Source organism: Humulus lupulus, chromosome 6 (assembly GCF_963169125.1).
Source record: "Humulus lupulus chromosome 6, drHumLupu1.1, whole genome shotgun sequence".
NCBI classification, from domain to species: domain Eukaryota; kingdom Viridiplantae; phylum Streptophyta; class Magnoliopsida; order Rosales; family Cannabaceae; genus Humulus; species Humulus lupulus.
The window spans coordinates 5748876-5766477 of record NC_084798.1 but is presented as its reverse complement, the minus strand read 5'-3'; the positions used below and the strand labels follow the sequence as shown (position 1 = coordinate 5766477).

The window sequence follows — 17602 nt, the reverse complement described above, 5'->3', positions numbered from 1 at the left end:
TCATAGATTCTGTCCGACCTAATGCGCTCTCCAAATCCACTTCCTCTCAAGTTCTGAAGCTCTTCTTGTCTGTACTTCTCCAGTGGTGGTGGTGTTTGACTTGGAAGATAGGCCTAAAAAAAATCAACCCATCATTACTAAATAATTAATCTCGGTACGTAAAGAAGAAAGTGGCTTTATTTTTGTTTTTTTCGTTGTGTACTTTACTCAAACACATGGCAGACTAGTACCATTTGTTTTTTTTTACCAATATCGATCGAAAAAAATTGATTATAATCGTGGGTAATACCTTGTTTCTGAAGAAAATACGATTGTATTTGTAATCGGTAGCTGGGCAAACCCAAGAGTTGCAGATTAATCGGATGTGACCTCCGCCGGGAACATGATCAAGAGTAATGGTCTTGAGGAAGAACTGGAAGACGCGATTGTTGTTGAAGATCAAAACATCAGGACTCCAATGGATTCGTCCCACTCGAAACTCACTTTAAACACAGATTTGAAAAACTGACTGATATCGATTGGATTGGATCGATGGATGAATGTTGTTTTTGTGCTATGTTAATACATTAATTATCTGATTTAGATTTATTAGTTTTAAATTTAATGTTTATGTTGTAAACTCAACATGTGAAGGACTATGTTGAGGACTTAAAGTAGTGGTAATTTTAAAATTTTAATACCGAATTATTTCTAAATAGTGTTTAGATTTTTTATATAATTATCTTTTGTATGCTTTTTTTTTATTTTTAATCTTTTTAATATTAAAATTCACGTTAAAGATAAAAAATTGATTAAAATAAAAAATTTAATCTAATTACATTCCAATTATAATTGAATTGAATTGGCTAGAGATAAAAATGTTCGAACGGATTAGATGAACACTCTTAATCAAAATAATTCTTTTGTTTTTCATCTTTTATATTAATTACAAATATGGACCTCGATTTAGTCCCGACCCATATGGAAGCGGTACGAGCGCCGTCCAATAATCCAGGTCGTTCGTATATTGCTTTGTAATCTAACGGATGCACTCGTAAGTGTATTTTTAAATCCTGACCGTTGAGATAATCGACGGATAAGGAGCAATGGGGGAATGAAAATATGAACTGACTATTGCAGTCTACTAGTAGGGACAGAGAAAAGTCTAATAGCTAGGTTCGTTGATTAAGGGTGTTTACTGATTGCTTTTTTAACATTTTTAATACACTCAACATATTAAGGACTATAATGAGGACTTAATGTGGTCATTTTTTAAGATTTTAATATAGTATTATTTCTAATAGTGTGTAGTTTTTTATATGTGTAGTTTTTTATATGAATTTTTTTTGTATATTTTTTTATTTGTCAATCTCTTTAATATTAAATTAAGGTCAAAAGATAAAAAAAAGATTGAAATAATTGATTGAGATCATATAAACACCCCTAATTAAAATAGTTCTTTGGCTTTTCATCTTTCATATTTATTACAAACACTGAATGCTATATATTTATAGCTCCAATTATTGACTCTCGGTAGAGCTGTAAATACGGGCTGGGCTTTTGAGCACGGCACGAAACCGGCACCAGCCCGGGAGGCACGAGCACGACACGGCACGAAAAAATATGGGCTTGGGCCAGGCACGGCACGACACGGGCTTAGCATGGCACGGCACGACAAGCCCGAAGGCACGACACGAAAGTACGAACAAACTAGTCTGAAAGCACGACATGATAAAAAACCCGATATTCTGACATTAATAATCATAATAAATTTTTATTTGTCAATAATTAATAAATTAAAATGATAATATATGTCTTATTTTTTTCAATGTTTATATTTTTATAATTATATTAATTTATTTTAAGATTTGTTAGTTAAATTTTTAGCATTTATTAGTAGGTTTTAAAATTCTAATAATTATCTTTGATATAATTTTGTGTAAAATATTGTTAAAAATTATATAAAAATATCTAAAATTATAATTTAAACAAAGAAATGTATTTGGTGTGGTGGTAAGTCCATTGATGGTTAAAGAGGAGGTGGAGGGTTCAATTCTCCATCCTCACATTTTTTTAGCAAAAAAAAAGTGGGCCTAAAAGTGGGCCCGAATATAGAAAATGGGCCGGCCCGAATAAGAAAAGTGGGCTGGGCCTACTCTTTCAAAAATGGGCCGGCACGAGGCCCGGCCTGAATTTACCAGAGGCACGAAAAATGTGGGCCGGACGACCCACATTTACAGCTCTAACTCTCGGCATGATCACAATCGGCATACCACAAGGACATGTCGCTCTATCCATCGCCCTTCTCATTTAACTGATTATGTATGTACATATACCATGGTAAGCTCTTCCACTGCTCATCCCATTGCTAATTATCTATCATATCAGCAATGCACACCATCTTTTCGAGCTGCTATTCTTGCTGCTAATACCATTTATGAACCCACAAATTTTTCCAAAGCCTGCAAAATACCTGAATGGCAGCAAGCCATGTCAGAAGAGCTCAATGCTCTCGACTCAAATCACACTTGGGACATTGTCTCTCTACCTCATGGTTGTCATAAAGTTGGTAGCAAATGGATATACAAAATAAAGTATCATTCCAATAGTGCTATTAATCGGTACAAAGCTTGTTTAGTGGCTAAGGGTATAGACTATTTAGACACTTATGCACTTGTTTCCAAGTTCAATACTTTAAAACTATTGCTTGCTCTTGTAGCCACAGATAATTGGACCTTACATCAATTGAATATTAACAATGCTTTCTTACATGGTGACTTGGATGAAACTGTGTACATGCAAATTCCTCAAGGATACACATACAAAGGGCCCTTACCTCTTAATGCAGTTTGCAAATTGCGAAAAAGTCTATATGGTTTAAAGCAAGCTTTGCAACAATGGTATGCAAAACTCAGCCATACCCTCATTGAAGAAGGATTTCAGCAATCGCACTCTGACAATACTTTGTTCACACGCTCCAAATCAAGTGTTTTCTTAGCCATACTTATCTATGTTGATGATATTGCCATCACAAGTAATAATGATCAAGTTGTCCAAAATTTTAAAATATTCTTAGATAGCAAGTTCAAATTAAAAGACATTGGTCCCATCAAATTTTTTTTAGGCCTTGAAATAGGAAGAAACAAACATGGCATTTTTGTTTCCCAATGCCCTTTTACATTACAACTTCTTTCTGATACAGGTTATTTAGGTGCCAAATTTGCAACTACACCTATGGAACCAAATGTCAAACTAAGCAAAGATATGGGTGACCCACTTGAGGATCCTACTGCCTATCACAGCCTCACCGGCAAGCTCATTTATCTCACTATAACTAGGCCCGATATTTGCTATGCTGTCAACCATCTCAGCCAGTTTCTCTCATCTCCAAGGACACCTCATCTTCAAGCTGCTTATCATATTCTCCAATATCTCAAAACTACACCAGGCGAAGGCTTTTTCTTCGCATCTTCTCCTCTTGGACATATATCTAAAGCACTCCAAGTGACTGCCTTTACTGATGCTGATTGGGGGAGTTGCATAGACACTCGCAGATCCATCTCCGGCTACTATGTCTTCTTAGGTTCTTCTTTAATCTCTTGAAAGTCTAAGAAGCAAACTACTGTCTCTAGATCATCAGCTGAAGCTGAATACCGTGCCATGGCCAACACTACTTATGAAGTCACTTGGTTGCTTGCTTTACTCAAAGACTTTGGTATCATACACAATAATCCATCGACACTCTTTTGTGACAACAATGTAGCTATTCACATATCGAAAATCCTGTCTTTCATGAACGCACTAAGCATGTCGACATTGACTGCCATATTGTTTGTGAGAATGTTCAGAATGACACATTGATATGATACATGTTGATTCCAACATGGCTGATATATTAACTAAAGCTCTTTTTCCAACTGTTTTCCATACACTTCTCTCCAAGATGGGTGTTAAAAATCTATATACTCCATTTTGAGGGAGAATATTAGGTTATGTATTACCACAGGATTTTAGTTTTGTTTTTTCTAGTTTGTTGTTACCACATTTTGTGGTCTGCTGGGTTTTTCTATTTAATTTGTTTTTTTTTTACTCTCTAGCTATTTAATAGCTATTTTCTTGTACGTTCCTTCATTAAGAATAATAAAAACAAGGCAAAACATCTCTGTTTTGTTTATCCAAAAACTGTCCTTTTCCTAATAGACAATTACAAAAATCAACAAAAAATTTCAAAATTTATTATTATAAAACACTACAAGAAATGAGAGTTTTAGTTTATTGTCGAAAATATAGATCTCGTCGCTAAAAGTTCTAGCAACAACAAAGTCGTCACTAGAAAATGGTCGCCGGAGCTTTTTCTATAGCAATGAAAAAGCCCTTGATTTATTGTTGGAGTAATTTGAATTAGGCAGTGATTTAAATAAAAACATGGACTCACACGATGGATTAGTAATAAACAAATATATAACAATATTATACATTATGACATTTACAATGGAAAGTATATGACGTTTTTAGCATGACATCAGTTTAACAATAATTTAAAATTAATGTTTTAAATTTTAGCCTAATAATTAGAAAAATATATCATTGACATTTATATAAATTTCACATTAATATATATATATATATAAATGATATCAAACTAATCAATATTTTTGTTTTTAATTAGTATATATATTAATATGGTTGGCTAGTAGTGTTGGAATTATATTTTTATATAACAAGTTTTCATAGTTGACGATCTAAAGTCTCTTCTTAATTAATCAACATTCACTCATTCACATGGCAGACAATCACTTACACTAAACAGAACATATTTTTCACCAATTATTTTGACTTTAAATATTGACTGTACCAATGTTGTCAAAATAAATAAATAACCATGCTAACGAATCATATGGTAGATTTTTTTGTTGGGCTCTCTTCTTTTAAATTTGTAAAAATTAGACGAAGTACTCATTGTTAGAGGACATCTTTAATTTTTAACCAAATTTTAAAATTATTTCATTTATGCCCAATTTTTTAATCACTTTTTCCAGTATGCCCTTTCTCCCACTCACACACACTGAAACACACAGTCACGCACAACCCTCACTCATCTTCTTCTTCCCCATGACGCAAATGATCTTTGAGTATCTCACCAGTCCAGTTTCACCACCAACAATTGCTTCTCTCACCACTGCACTTTTGGCACCATTAATTTCAGTCACGACATAGCCCTCACTCTGGCAACTCAAGTAAATGATTTCTAAAAATTGGGTATAAATTAACTAAATATTGTTGCTGGGTATATTTAGTTAATGATCTCTAAAACCGGGTAAATATGAACAAATCCCTTTAAATTTTAATGATAGAAAGTAAGGGTGAATATAAAGCCTGAAAAACTTGCAAAACCGACTTGATCCGAACCCATAAAGCCCGAAAAATCGAAAACCCCCACTTGTCGGGTCTAACCTGATCTAAAACTCGCATTTTCAGATTCAAGTTCGGGTTTTAATATATAAAAAATCGGATTCGGGTTAAACCCGAAGATCGATTTTTTTTTTTTAAGTTAAAAAACTATATATATATATACTTACCTAACCAACCCTAACCCTAATTCTTTCAGCCATAGTCGCCCCTTTCTTTCTCTCTCAATCCCTATTTCCATTTTCTCCCTTCTCTCTACCCATCCATCTCTCTCGCGACCAACCACACCACCCACCCATCCCATGGCCACCTCGACCCCCCTCTCATTATCTCGCCTCATTTCCCGGCAACCATGACCCTCTCACTCTCATTCTCGGAGCCTCTCACCCAGGTGCCGACGTCGACCCTCAACCCTCTCCTCTTGAGTCTCCACGGCTAGAAAGAGCTTTCCAGACACAAAGAGCCTCTCCTCTTCGTCACTCTCTCTGTCCCTTTCCCCCCTCTCTCTCTCTCACACACAAATTCATCTTTTCGTCCCTCTCTTTCTTTCTCGGCCATGGAGGTCTCCTCATCTCTCTAACTTGATGTCGCCGTCGACCGCGCACAATCAATGGAGGTCTTTGTTCGGCCATGGATGTCTCCTCAAACAAGTGAGATTTTTCTTCTTTTTGTTATTTTTTTTCCTATTTCAATATCATTATTCTCTGGGTTTTATTTGTTTGTCTCTATCATGTTAGCATCTATTTGTGCTTATTTTTTTTTTTAACAAAAATATTGTTATATGAGTTGAACTTGAAGATGATTCTATTATGTTAGCATCTGAAATTGGTTTATGATTTCTGATTGTCTTTGTTGAAGATAATTCTATCTATTGTGTAGGTTCAACTCAGTTTCGTTTTGTGTTGCTAATGCTAATTGCTATTGTGGTCAACTTCCTTCGCTTTATAGTTGTTTGGCTTCTATACTAGTTTTTGAGTTTTGAGTTGTTTAATGTATATATTCTTTTTATCCAGTTTTATGTATTGTTTAAAATCTTGCATAAATGATAAAAGTTTTGATGAAATGCTTGTTTCTCGGTTTTTTTTATAAAAGAGTTGATTAAGTATGAGAATCTATGTGTGTATGTGTGTATATAATCTTTATATATATGTTGTTATGATATTGATGATGAGTTTATGTTCAGTTTTTTTGTTTTGTAGGGAGAGATGAAATAGGAAGTGTGGTTGATATATTTTTTTTGGACTTTTTTATTATATGATATTATCAAGATTTATAAATTTGTATTTAGTTTAAATTTAATTAAGATTTTAAATTTGTATTTAACATATTGCCACTAATTTATTAATTAATTAGTGGAGTCGAACTTGGGGTTGAAGTTCTGACTGACCGGCTGACTCGTTGATAGTCCCTGGGAAAATCATCAAACATAAATTCCTGGTGATAGTGCGACATGGGCGCAGAACTCGGGGTTGAGGTTCTAACCGATCGACTGGGCCTGGGCCGACTATCCCGGCGGGACTTGTGAGTCCTGCTTTGCCTCTTTCCGACGTTAACGTCGGTCGCAAGAGGGGGTAGCCGGGCCAAGATTTCCTCGATTTGCTTATTTGCTTTGGCTAGATGGCTCCTCAACTGCATGTTTTCCATCTCCACCGCCGTCAGGTAACCTGGGTTCGGATTTGGCGGTAGGGGCGCTGAACTCCCAGTGTCCTCATGGCCCATCGGTTGTTTCCCCGACCATTGCTGAATCTCTGGGTTTTGTTCGTTGGACATAGCGGTATGGTGAGCCTCCTGCCCACCACGCTGATCCGTTTCGTTACCATGCCTTGAACGAGTGACCATCATGATAAACTTTTCGCGATAGCACTAATCTAAATCCTCTCAATGAAAGCACCAAACTGTTGACGTGGTTTTTCGCCAACAGTCAATTATATGAATAACTGGGATGGATTAGTGCTTAATGATAAAATGTACTAAGAAAATGATAATGACAATGCTCAAGGATGTTGGCAATTAGCTGCCAAGAAAATGATCACTCTTTTTACGTGGTTCGAAGGTTAAAATTCCCCTAGTCCACGAGTCGATATTATGCTATAAACTTCTCTCTATTTTTACAGAGTATTTGTATTACAAAAAAGACTCCAACCCCTTGCACTACCTAGGGTTCTGGTATTTATAGGAGAATGATCTCTGGGTAGGTATTGGGGGCATCTCGTGATCTCTTGATCCTTCACATCATTTCTGCGACATTGATGATTAATGTCTAAATTTTACACTGAAGTGTGGTCTAAGCAACAGATAAAAAAGGTGATGGGCCGCATGGCCTTAATCAGGCATGTGGTGTCTGATCACGCACGTTTATGTTGCGTATTCGGGAATTCGAGAATAAAACAGACATGTGATGTTTGTTTTATCCATGTTTGTATTGCGTGGTAAACTTTATAAAGACCCTGAGGTACGTCAGACCTTGGGCGTACCACGAGCTTAATGTGATGTTAGCTCGTGCCTTTTGATGCCATATTACACAAAATGGTTCCAGGTGATAGGTTGCTAAATGTCTCAATAGCTCGAGCAATTTGTATAGAGGATGGCACCGAATGTTCTCGGATGAGAGGTGAACACGTGGTGCCTCGATTACGACTTTTTATCAGCTCGCCGTACCCGAGCTGTCTCAACAAGATACGTGCTGATTCTCCGGCCGTACACTGTCGGCATTGGACTTTTATTAACTGTTGGCGTTGAGGTCAATAACGACAATTTTTAACTGTCGGCATTGGTCTTGAATTAACTGTTGGGGTCAATAGCGACACCTTTCAACTGTCGGCATTGGTCTCAAATTAATTGTCGGCGTTGTGGTCAATAGCAGCACATTTTAATTGTTGGCATTGGTCTCAAATTAACTGTCAGCGTTAGGGTCAATAATGACAGTCAAAAGCACCGGTGACAGTTATTAGCTGTCGGCGTTGGTCTCTATGCCTACAGTTTTTAACTGTCAGCGTAGAGTCTCACTAAGCAATTACGACAGTTAATAGACTGTCATGGTTGGGTGTTGGGAAAGCCTAATTTTGTAGTAGTGAAAATCTGCAAAACCGACCCGGTCCGAACCCATAAAGCCCAAAATATAAAAAACCCCCACCTGTCAGGTCTAACCCGATCCAAAACCCGCATTTTTAGAATCGAGTTCAGGTTTTAATATATAAAAAATTGGGTTCGGGTTAAACCCGAAACTCGAAACTATATTTAAAAAAAAAAAGGTTAAAAAACTATATATATATATATATATACTTACCTAACCAACCCTAACCCTAATTCTTTCGGCCACAATCGCCCCTTTCTTTCTCTCTCAATCCCTATTTCCAATTTCTCCCTTTTCTCTACCCATCCATCTCTCTCACGACCAACCACACCACCCACCCATCCCACGGCAACCCTGATCCCCCCTCTCTCTATCTCGCCTCATTCCTCGGCAACCATGACCCTCTCACTCTCATTCTCGGAGCCGCTCACCCAGTTGCCGATGTCGACCCCTCTCCTCTCCTCTCGAGTCTCCACCACTAGAAGGAGCTTTCCAGACACAAAGAGCCTCTTCTCTTCATCACCCTCTCTGTCCCTTCCCCCTCCTCTCTCTCTCACACAAATTCATATTTTCGTCCCTCTCTCTCTTTCTTGGCCATGAAGATCTCCTCATCTCTCTAACTTGATGTCACCGTCAACCGCGCACAATCGATGGAGGTCTTTGCTTGGCCATGGATGTCTCCTATTTCAATATCATTATTGTCTGGGTTTTATTTGTTTGTCTCTATCATGTTAGCATCTGTTTGTGCTTAATTTTTTTTTTAACAAAAATATTGTTATATATGAGTTGAACTTGAAGATGATATTTCTATTATGTTAGCATTTGAAATTGGTTTCTGATTTCTGATTGTCGTCTTTGTTGAAGATAATTTTATCTATTGTGTAGGTTCAACCCAGTTTCGTTTTGTGTTGCTAATGTTAATTGCTATTGTGGTCAACTTCCTTCACTTTATAGTCGTTTAGCTTCTATACTAGCTTTTGAGTTTTGAGTTGTTTGATGTATAAATTCTTTTTATCCAGTTTGATGTATTGTTTAAAAATCTTGCATAAATGATAAAAGTTTTGATAAAATACTTGTTTCTATGTTTTTAATTTTTTTTAAATTTTTTTTTTTTTTTATAAAAGAGTTGATTAAGTATGAGTATCTATGTGTGTATGTGTGGATACAATATTTATATATATAATTTTTTCTTATGATATTGATGATGAGTTTATGTTCATTTTTTTTGTAGGGAGAGATGAAATAGGAAGTGTGGTTGATCTTTTTTTTTTCAGACTTTTTTATTATATGATTTTATCAAGATTTATAAATTTGTATTTAGTTTAAATTTAATTAAGGTTTTAAATTTGTATTTTATTTATATTTACTATATTATCACTAATTTATTAATTAATAATTAATGACTACTTTTTTACAATAGAAAATGAAAAAAAATTACTTTTTATATATTATCAATGAATATTAAATGAATTATTGACTTTTCTTAATTAATTTGCATTTTGTGCATTGGAGTCCAAGCAAATATTGAGCTATATATATATCATTGACTTATTTTTTGTGTCAAATTTAACACAAAAATTACATCTTGTATTGAAAAATGAAACACCAAGATGTAACTGAGGAGATTCAAAAGGCTTGAAACACATTATATATATATAGTATCGACACTCAATTTCATTTGAATAAGAGCATTTGAAGAAGTTTTAAAGATCGATCGAGACTTTATTAATTTATTAATTTGTGTTGTACTATTGTTCATGCATTATTATTAATCCATACAATAATTAGTAGAGAATAAACTGATAAAAAACACACCAAAACAAAGACGTACACTTGGTAACACAACACATGGGAAATACAAGGTCAAATTAAAGGGAAATTAAGATGACAGTACTAATTAATCGATGAACAAAAACAACACAACTAGACAAGATCGACAAGCATTATTTAGCTAGATTGAGATGCTGTTGGGGATTCCCCTAGCAGTGATCCCTGGTTCACTCGTAGGAATGAGCAAAGTGTATGGGAAATTGACCAACCCAGCTCGGTTCTTCTCAGACACATCCTTGTTCCTATCCTCGATGCTTTTTTCAATTTTAGCAAGTTTACGTCCAAATCTTGTAAAAGCGTTCAGAATATTAGCATCTGAAGTCCAATCACAATTTTTTTCGTTACCAAGAAAGACCTCATCTGGAGTGTGCTTCGACAAAAGATGAACAAGGGAAATCCCTTCATCGCTCAGATATTTTGGAGTAATGGTCAACAACATACTTTTCTCGACTGAATCAGTAGCAAGCTGGTTGTATTCAGCAGAGCCCTCCTCCGGCATGAGCCGTCGGCTTAGGGAGGGGCGGTTGGGAAAGAAGGCTGCAAAAGGGTACTGTCCAAAGTTCACAGCTGCATGAAGAGCAGAAGTAATCCATATGAGTATGGTGCATGACTCGACTAGTTCGTCAATCGTTTTCATTTTTGGCCACCATGGCTCGTCTTTCTTGTCACCGTGACCCACTTCCCTGACGTCCTTCCACCATGCCTGAAGCTCTGTGTCTTTCTGGACAATGTCGTCACTCGCGTAGTAGTGGGTGCAGTAGTCTTCAACCCATTTTCTTATTGCAGACCAGATCTCTAACCCATCAACAGCATAAGGATAGTGCTCTAATACCAGGCAAACTGCACTACCATTCTCATTTTTCTTCACTGCTAATCCTCTGCAAGAATATTTTATAACAATATATATTAAAATTAATTTGTTATATCTAATTGATTTTTTATTCATTTAATATATTTAATATATCAAAATTAATGATTGATATTTATCTATTAAACTCAATTTGAATTTCCTAAATAAATAGAGAGAATATCTCAACATCTATAACTGTGGCAGAGACTATGATAGTAGGTCTAAATATAGAGTACCGGTCCCTAAGTTCACTGCACATTATAACTTTCAGTAACTCCATCTAAAAGAATTAGTGAGAACTTGAAAGCCCGTGTACTCGTTCTAATTTTTTTTTTTTATGTAGATCTAAAGCTAGATTGAGATTATCAATTGAATGGCTGGAGGTATATACATATTTTCGATCCTATTAATTTCCATATAATAATCTGTTTAGTCCGCACTAGCATAATGCAACTAGATTAATCTAACATATACAATGTTTGGAGACATAAATCTAACATATGCTTGCCTTTTAAGAAGATCTGCTGGGAGTGCTTGGTCAGTAAATACCCAGTCCTTATAAACTGCTGATGATGACTCCATAGCATACTTTCCCTGGAAAAACAAGGACTCTAATTTTCCACCGGCATTGACGAGAAGTAATCTGGCGAGTGCATTTATGTTCATAGTTTCACGGTAGTGCGGCTGCAAGAGTTTGTGGATTGGGTGGAGAACACTTAGCTGCCTGTTTGTTGCTATCACAAAAGGCTCAATCACAGCATGTGTATTCAGCCAATGACTGCAGAGCTGATGATAACCAGAGTCATTTACAGCTACATAAGCTTTGGCCAATTCCCACAGCACATACTCGACACCACCTTCACTTGGGGTATATACTTTGCTCACCGAACCCTCTTTATCACAATCTGAATTTGGTGGGAGGCTTAACTCGATCGCAACAGGCTTCAATGTCCCTTCACTTGTCAAAAACAGTATAGTTCGACTTGCATAAGCCTTTGTAGTAGGACTTTCGTTTATCTTCCGAAGGTATGGCATGAACGTATCATGATGATCCAATATAAATAGTTTATTTTGCTCCAGTGCCTATATATATATAACAATAAGTTTATTAATTGATTAATATTATAAATATATATAGGAGAATTTTCGTATAGGCTTCACTTTAAGCCTTATCGGTGGGGCTCTCAGTGTTTCTCGACCAGTAAATAGTTTTCGGCGCGATTTTTTTATGACTGTGTATATTGTAGCTATTTAGAGCATCCTGCAAATTTTCAGAAAAATTCCAAATAGTTTACAGTATCGAAAACTAGTTTCAAACATGTTGCATGCGTGACTAGTATTTTTTATGCGCGTGGAAAACAACATGTTTGAACCTAGTTTTCGGTACTGTAAACTATTCAGAATTTTCTGAAAATTTGTAGGATGCTCTAAATATTTACAATATACACGGTCATAAAAAAAAATTGCGCCGAAATCTGTTTATGGGTCGAGAAACACTGAGAGCCCCACTGATAGACTTAAAGTGAAGCCCCTATAGAAGAATTGTCCTATAAATATATAGGAGTATTTTATGGTATAGGGGCTTCAAAAAGAGCCCCACCGGTGGAACTCTTTTATATTTCCGACCCTTGAACAATTTTTCAGGGCGATTTTTTTATGATAGTGTATATTGTAATTATTTAGAGCATCATGCACTTTTTCAGAAAATTCTGAATAATTTACTGTGTTGAAAACTAGGTTCAAACATGTTATTTTCTACGCGCATAAAAAAATTAATCACGCGTGCAATAACTTGTTTTTAAATTAGTTTTCAGCACTATAAATTATTCAGAATTTTCTGAAAATTTGCAGGATGCTCTAATAACTATAATATACACAGTCATAAAAAAATCACGCCGAAAACTGTTTACGAATTGAGAACACGAAAGAGCCCACCAGTAGGACTCTTTTTGAAGCCCCTATATAACAAGATATTCATTTGTAATACAATTAATACATTTTCTACAGTGAACTCCGGCTCCAACTTGTCCTTAATGTGGTCCTCTGTAATTGTGCTAGTTTGATCTCCATACAATTTAGTGTCTAGCTTACTGGTCGGTGGGAATTCCTGTTGAAATCAAAATTATTAGACCAAATATATAATTAATTAAGGACCAAAATCATAATTTATAATGATATTAATTATATATATATATATATATATTACTTTGAGACATCGAATGTGGACCGGGTGGACACCAGCAATCATTTGTCTAGCAAATTCCTCGTCAGTCATCCATGAAGATTTATTACCTACGTAATAATTATATATCCAATTCATTATATATTCAAAAAAATATATATTTTATATTTGGAAAATCTACTTCAGGGGATTCATTCAGAAAGAGCCCCACCGATTAGGATCTTGTGTATCCCTTATCTGTTAATGGTTTTCGGAAATGTAAATCATTCGGAATAGATTGAAAACAGGTTGTTGTACGCGTATCTAATATTTTTTTTATACTCGTAGAAAACAGTGTTTGAATCTAGTTTTCGACACTGTAATTTATTCAGAATTTTTTAAAAAGTTGCAGAATGTTCTAAATAACTACAATATACACAATCATAAAAAAAATTGCACCAAAAACTATTTATGTGTTGAGAATACAAAAGAGCATCATCAGTGGGCTAGGGGTCTTTTTGAAGCCCATACAACAAAATCCCCCTATTTGTAGGGGACATGAAGGGTACACTAAATTGGTGTCTCAAAATAATTGGTGAGACAAGAAGGGTACAGTAAATTGGGGATAACAAATTTTTTTCGTGGAAAACAACATATCTGCATATATTTTTCGTCACTATAAATTATTCAAATTGTTTTGAAAATTTGCAAGATAGGTCTAAATAACTACAATATATACAATCATAAAAAAAAATCACACCGAAAACTATATTCACAGGTCACGAACACAAAAAAGCCCCTACAACAGAATCTGTAGGTACCTTTAATCAAGTGAGGCGTAGGATATTTTCCTCCTCGATCAGCAAACAAGGCAAAAACTTGTTCGAAGTCATTAAACTCGTCATCAACAGCAGTAGACTTAGCACTGATTTGATCTACTGTTGGAGCATGTAAGGCGGTTTTACTACAGAAAACCTTTATTCTGTAAGCAAGGGAAAGAGGGGCTGACTCCTTCAAGCGATCAGCTCGTTCATCTCGTGGAATGTATATAAGTTTACCCTCAGCGGGCCTGCTCTCGCATTTAGGATCTATTTACGTACATATATGTATATATAATTAATATTTTTAATTAATTAAAGAAATAATAACCAATTAAATTAGATTAGATTAATTAACCTGTCTTAGTGGGTGGTCTGCCCGTTCTTCCTCTGCGAGGGTAAGGGAATTCGCTATTCCCTCCGAGAGTTGGACGAGCAAGGTTTGGAGTATCAGGTTCACCCAGATCATTGTACACATCGTAGTCATAGATTCTGTCCCACTCCTTGCGCTCTCCTAATCCATTTCCTTTCAAGTATTTGAGCTCAGATTTTCTGTATGGAAGCAGTGTTTGTGGTGTTTCGCTTGGAATATATGACTACGTACGTAATTATTTATTATTAGAAAATAAAGAAGAAATAATACATTACTATACACATCTCTTCTTTTATTTTAATCGTTTGTTTTGTTAAAATTTAACCTTGTTTCTGAAGAAAACACGAGTGTAGCTTGATCCGTATTTGATAGCTGGGTAAACCCATGAGTTGCAGATGAAGCAGACAGGCTTCGATTCACTGGGAACACTAAGGGAAATGGTCTTGAGGAAGAACTCGACCTTCTTATCAATATTGTTCTCGATAAGCAAAGCTTCAGGGACATCAATACTAGATTCGTCAGTATTGAAAATCACATTAAACATCGACTCTTCTGGATTTAACTCACGCGAGGGCTTAGTGCATATCTCCAAGTGAGCTTTTTCTCCTAGCATCCCGTCTGCTCGCAACAAGAAAATAAAATTAATAATCAATATTACGTAGGAGTTGTTCGACACTTCTTTCTTCTAAAGTTATACCAAGCAAGGGAGCGCGGTTTTAGTATCGTAGTTTACGTTCAAAAATTCACAAAGAAAGTTGTGCAGTCATCAAAAGTATATTTTCTCTGGTTGACTGTGTGTCAGATCGGAGATTATTATTATAGATAGAAAAGGGGTCAATGTTCATAATTGACATTATGTTTTGGACTATATTATACAACATGAATTGTAACGTAAATCCAAAAAACAGGTAATACGTACTCTGTTTATCACTAACGAGCCGGAGAGAAACTGCTTCGCCCAAGAAGTCACCGTCGGAAATGGCAGCGGCGGAAGAGTCGAACTTGTCCTTTTTCACCAACACCACCTCTCCCGTTATAGTCATCTTTTTCCGATTGAGAACACCAGCAGTGACTGTGCTCACCTCTTCGCCTCCTAATACAGACATTTTCAAATTAATTATAAGTAATTAAGCAGCTCTTGAAGGGTACTATAGATTGTAGATAGTGGTGTTGAACAATGGCAGAGATGGGCTTTATTTATAGAGATCAGTACGTACAATACACGTTCGTGAATAATCAGATTATTATACTAATAAGAATAATATAGATATATATTTATATAAACGTGGATCCGTTATTTGAGATCACATTAATTAATTAATAGTATATTGTAATTAAGCATATATATATATAACGACACATACGACCAAAACAGATGTGATGATGAATATATATTGTTATTTAGCATCCAAGAATATATTATTAATCATACATTCAAAACGTGATATATATCACCTTAATTGAAACATATTTTTCATGCACATAAGAAAACAATCACACATACAAATTTTTTTTTGAACCTTGTTTATTGTACTATAAATTATTCAGAAATTTCTAAAAAATTACAGGAGGCTCTAATTAATTACAATGTATACGATCATATAAAGAAAATTTGAATTAAACTTATTCAAGTGTTGAAAACAAAGGAGATGCAGTACAAGAAACAAGAATTTTTACAACACATAAAATTGCCTGAAAATACCCCCGAAATTGTCGCCAATAGTCTTTAGAAATTGTTGCCAATAGTCTTTAGAGACGACATGTGGCCGTGACTAGCTCGTTGCTAATATCACCTGTCAACATGGAGAATTGTCCCGACAAATATCGGAAGCAAAGTCTAACCACGAAGGGTCGTGAACTCAACTTGCAACATTTGAACCCGGGGATCATCACCATGTATCATTAGGAGCAATCGGCCTCATGTCAAGACATAACCCTATTGGAATAAATGAAATGTATGCATATGAACAATCCTATACATGTAGGCGGAATTGATATATAGATTGAACATATACAAAGAGAGGATCAAAATTGTATATCAAGACATAACCCCGCGCCTCAGGACCACCTGACAAGGACGCCCCGAAGGGTCCTTCTCGTTGTGCGAAACCCTCACTGGGCCACTTTGTGTGTCGCCTCATCTTGCTATGTGAGCCCTCGCTAGGCCCCTAGGTGCATCACCTAGTCTCGCTAAGCAAGACCCTTGCTTGGCCACTAGGCGCATTTCCTCATCTCACTATGTGAGACCCTAGCTGGGCCACTTCGCGCGCCACATCTCGTCTCGCAATACACGAAGCCCTTGCCAGCTGCCTAGTGCGTGGCTCGCCTCGCCATGCGAGATGCTTGGAAGGGCGCTAGGCGCAACACCTGTCTCGTCGTGCAAGGCCCTTGCCAGACCACCTAGTGTCTCACTCTCATATATATACCCGCATCCCAAGCGATGCGAGCCCTTCAAATGGTATGTATATATTCCCTCATGAAGTTGATATTTAATTCACTCACCCCCATTTAGTACGCTCCTAAAGGGACGCAACATCCACTATACAACTAAATGCCCAGAGGATACCTATTATACCATAGAGAAGAGTTCCCAAGCCGACCAACACTTAGTAATAAAATGCAATGAAGCTTGGGATGGAAAGCATATCTTGAAAAGGTGATAAAACAACTGTTACGTACGAGGTACCCACACATGTATGGGATGTACGAACCTGAGAGGTTAGAGGTATGACCTTGGCATCCGTATCAGACATGTAATGGTGGTATGAGTTAGTACAAGGAGTGGTAGCACTACCTCCATGCCTCTAATAAGGTCCGACCACTAGTATCTCAATACCACTACTCTCTGCACCCTGACACTTGCGACACCTCAGAGTACTATGATGTCCCCTTAGGACCACCATGTATCAGGAGCCATTAGAGCTCTCTTATGGCTCCTTGACCACCACAACCAATCCTGTTATCTTTTTTCCTTGACACATCTTTAACTAATAATATATCTATATATATGTAATTTATCAACACTTGAAGGACTAATACGCAATTAATTGATTATCTTAAGACAATCATAACTGATAAACTCAAACTGTAGCAGTGGTGGTGACTAATG

General features: G+C 36.2%; 1 protein-coding gene across 1 annotated transcript; it reads right to left on the bottom strand.

Moving 5' to 3' along the window:
- Nucleotides 1–10279: 10279 nt before the first annotated feature.
- LOC133784572 (linoleate 9S-lipoxygenase 6-like) lies at nt 10280–15507 on the bottom strand. The gene is made up of 8 exons (XM_062223866.1): nt 15413–15507; nt 14819–15111; nt 14479–14716; nt 14124–14390; nt 13348–13433; nt 13138–13248; nt 11650–12224; nt 10280–11169 (listed from the first exon to the last, which is right to left on the bottom strand). The coding sequence occupies exons 2-8, from the start codon at nt 15104–15106 to the stop codon at nt 10413–10415; spliced, it is 2322 nt and encodes a 773-aa protein (XP_062079850.1). The 5' UTR covers nt 15107–15111; nt 15413–15507; the 3' UTR covers nt 10280–10412.
- Nucleotides 15508–17602: the final 2095 nt, after the last annotated feature.

What these genes read in the sequence shown, in the direction of transcription:
- LOC133784572 (XM_062223866.1), bottom strand. Translation starts at nt 15,106, where the DNA reads ATGCTAGGAGAAAAAGCTCACTTGGAGATATGCACTAAGCCCTCGCGT. An exon ending in GTGTTTTCTTCAGAAACAAG is followed by an intron (nt 14,717 to 14,818) that starts GTTAAATTTTAA and finishes TTACGTACGTAG; the next exon opens with TCATATATTCCAAGCGAAAC. An exon ending in CAGACCACCCACTAAGACAG is followed by an intron (nt 14,391 to 14,478) that starts GTTAATTAATCT and finishes GTACGTAAATAG; the next exon opens with ATCCTAAATGCGAGAGCAGG.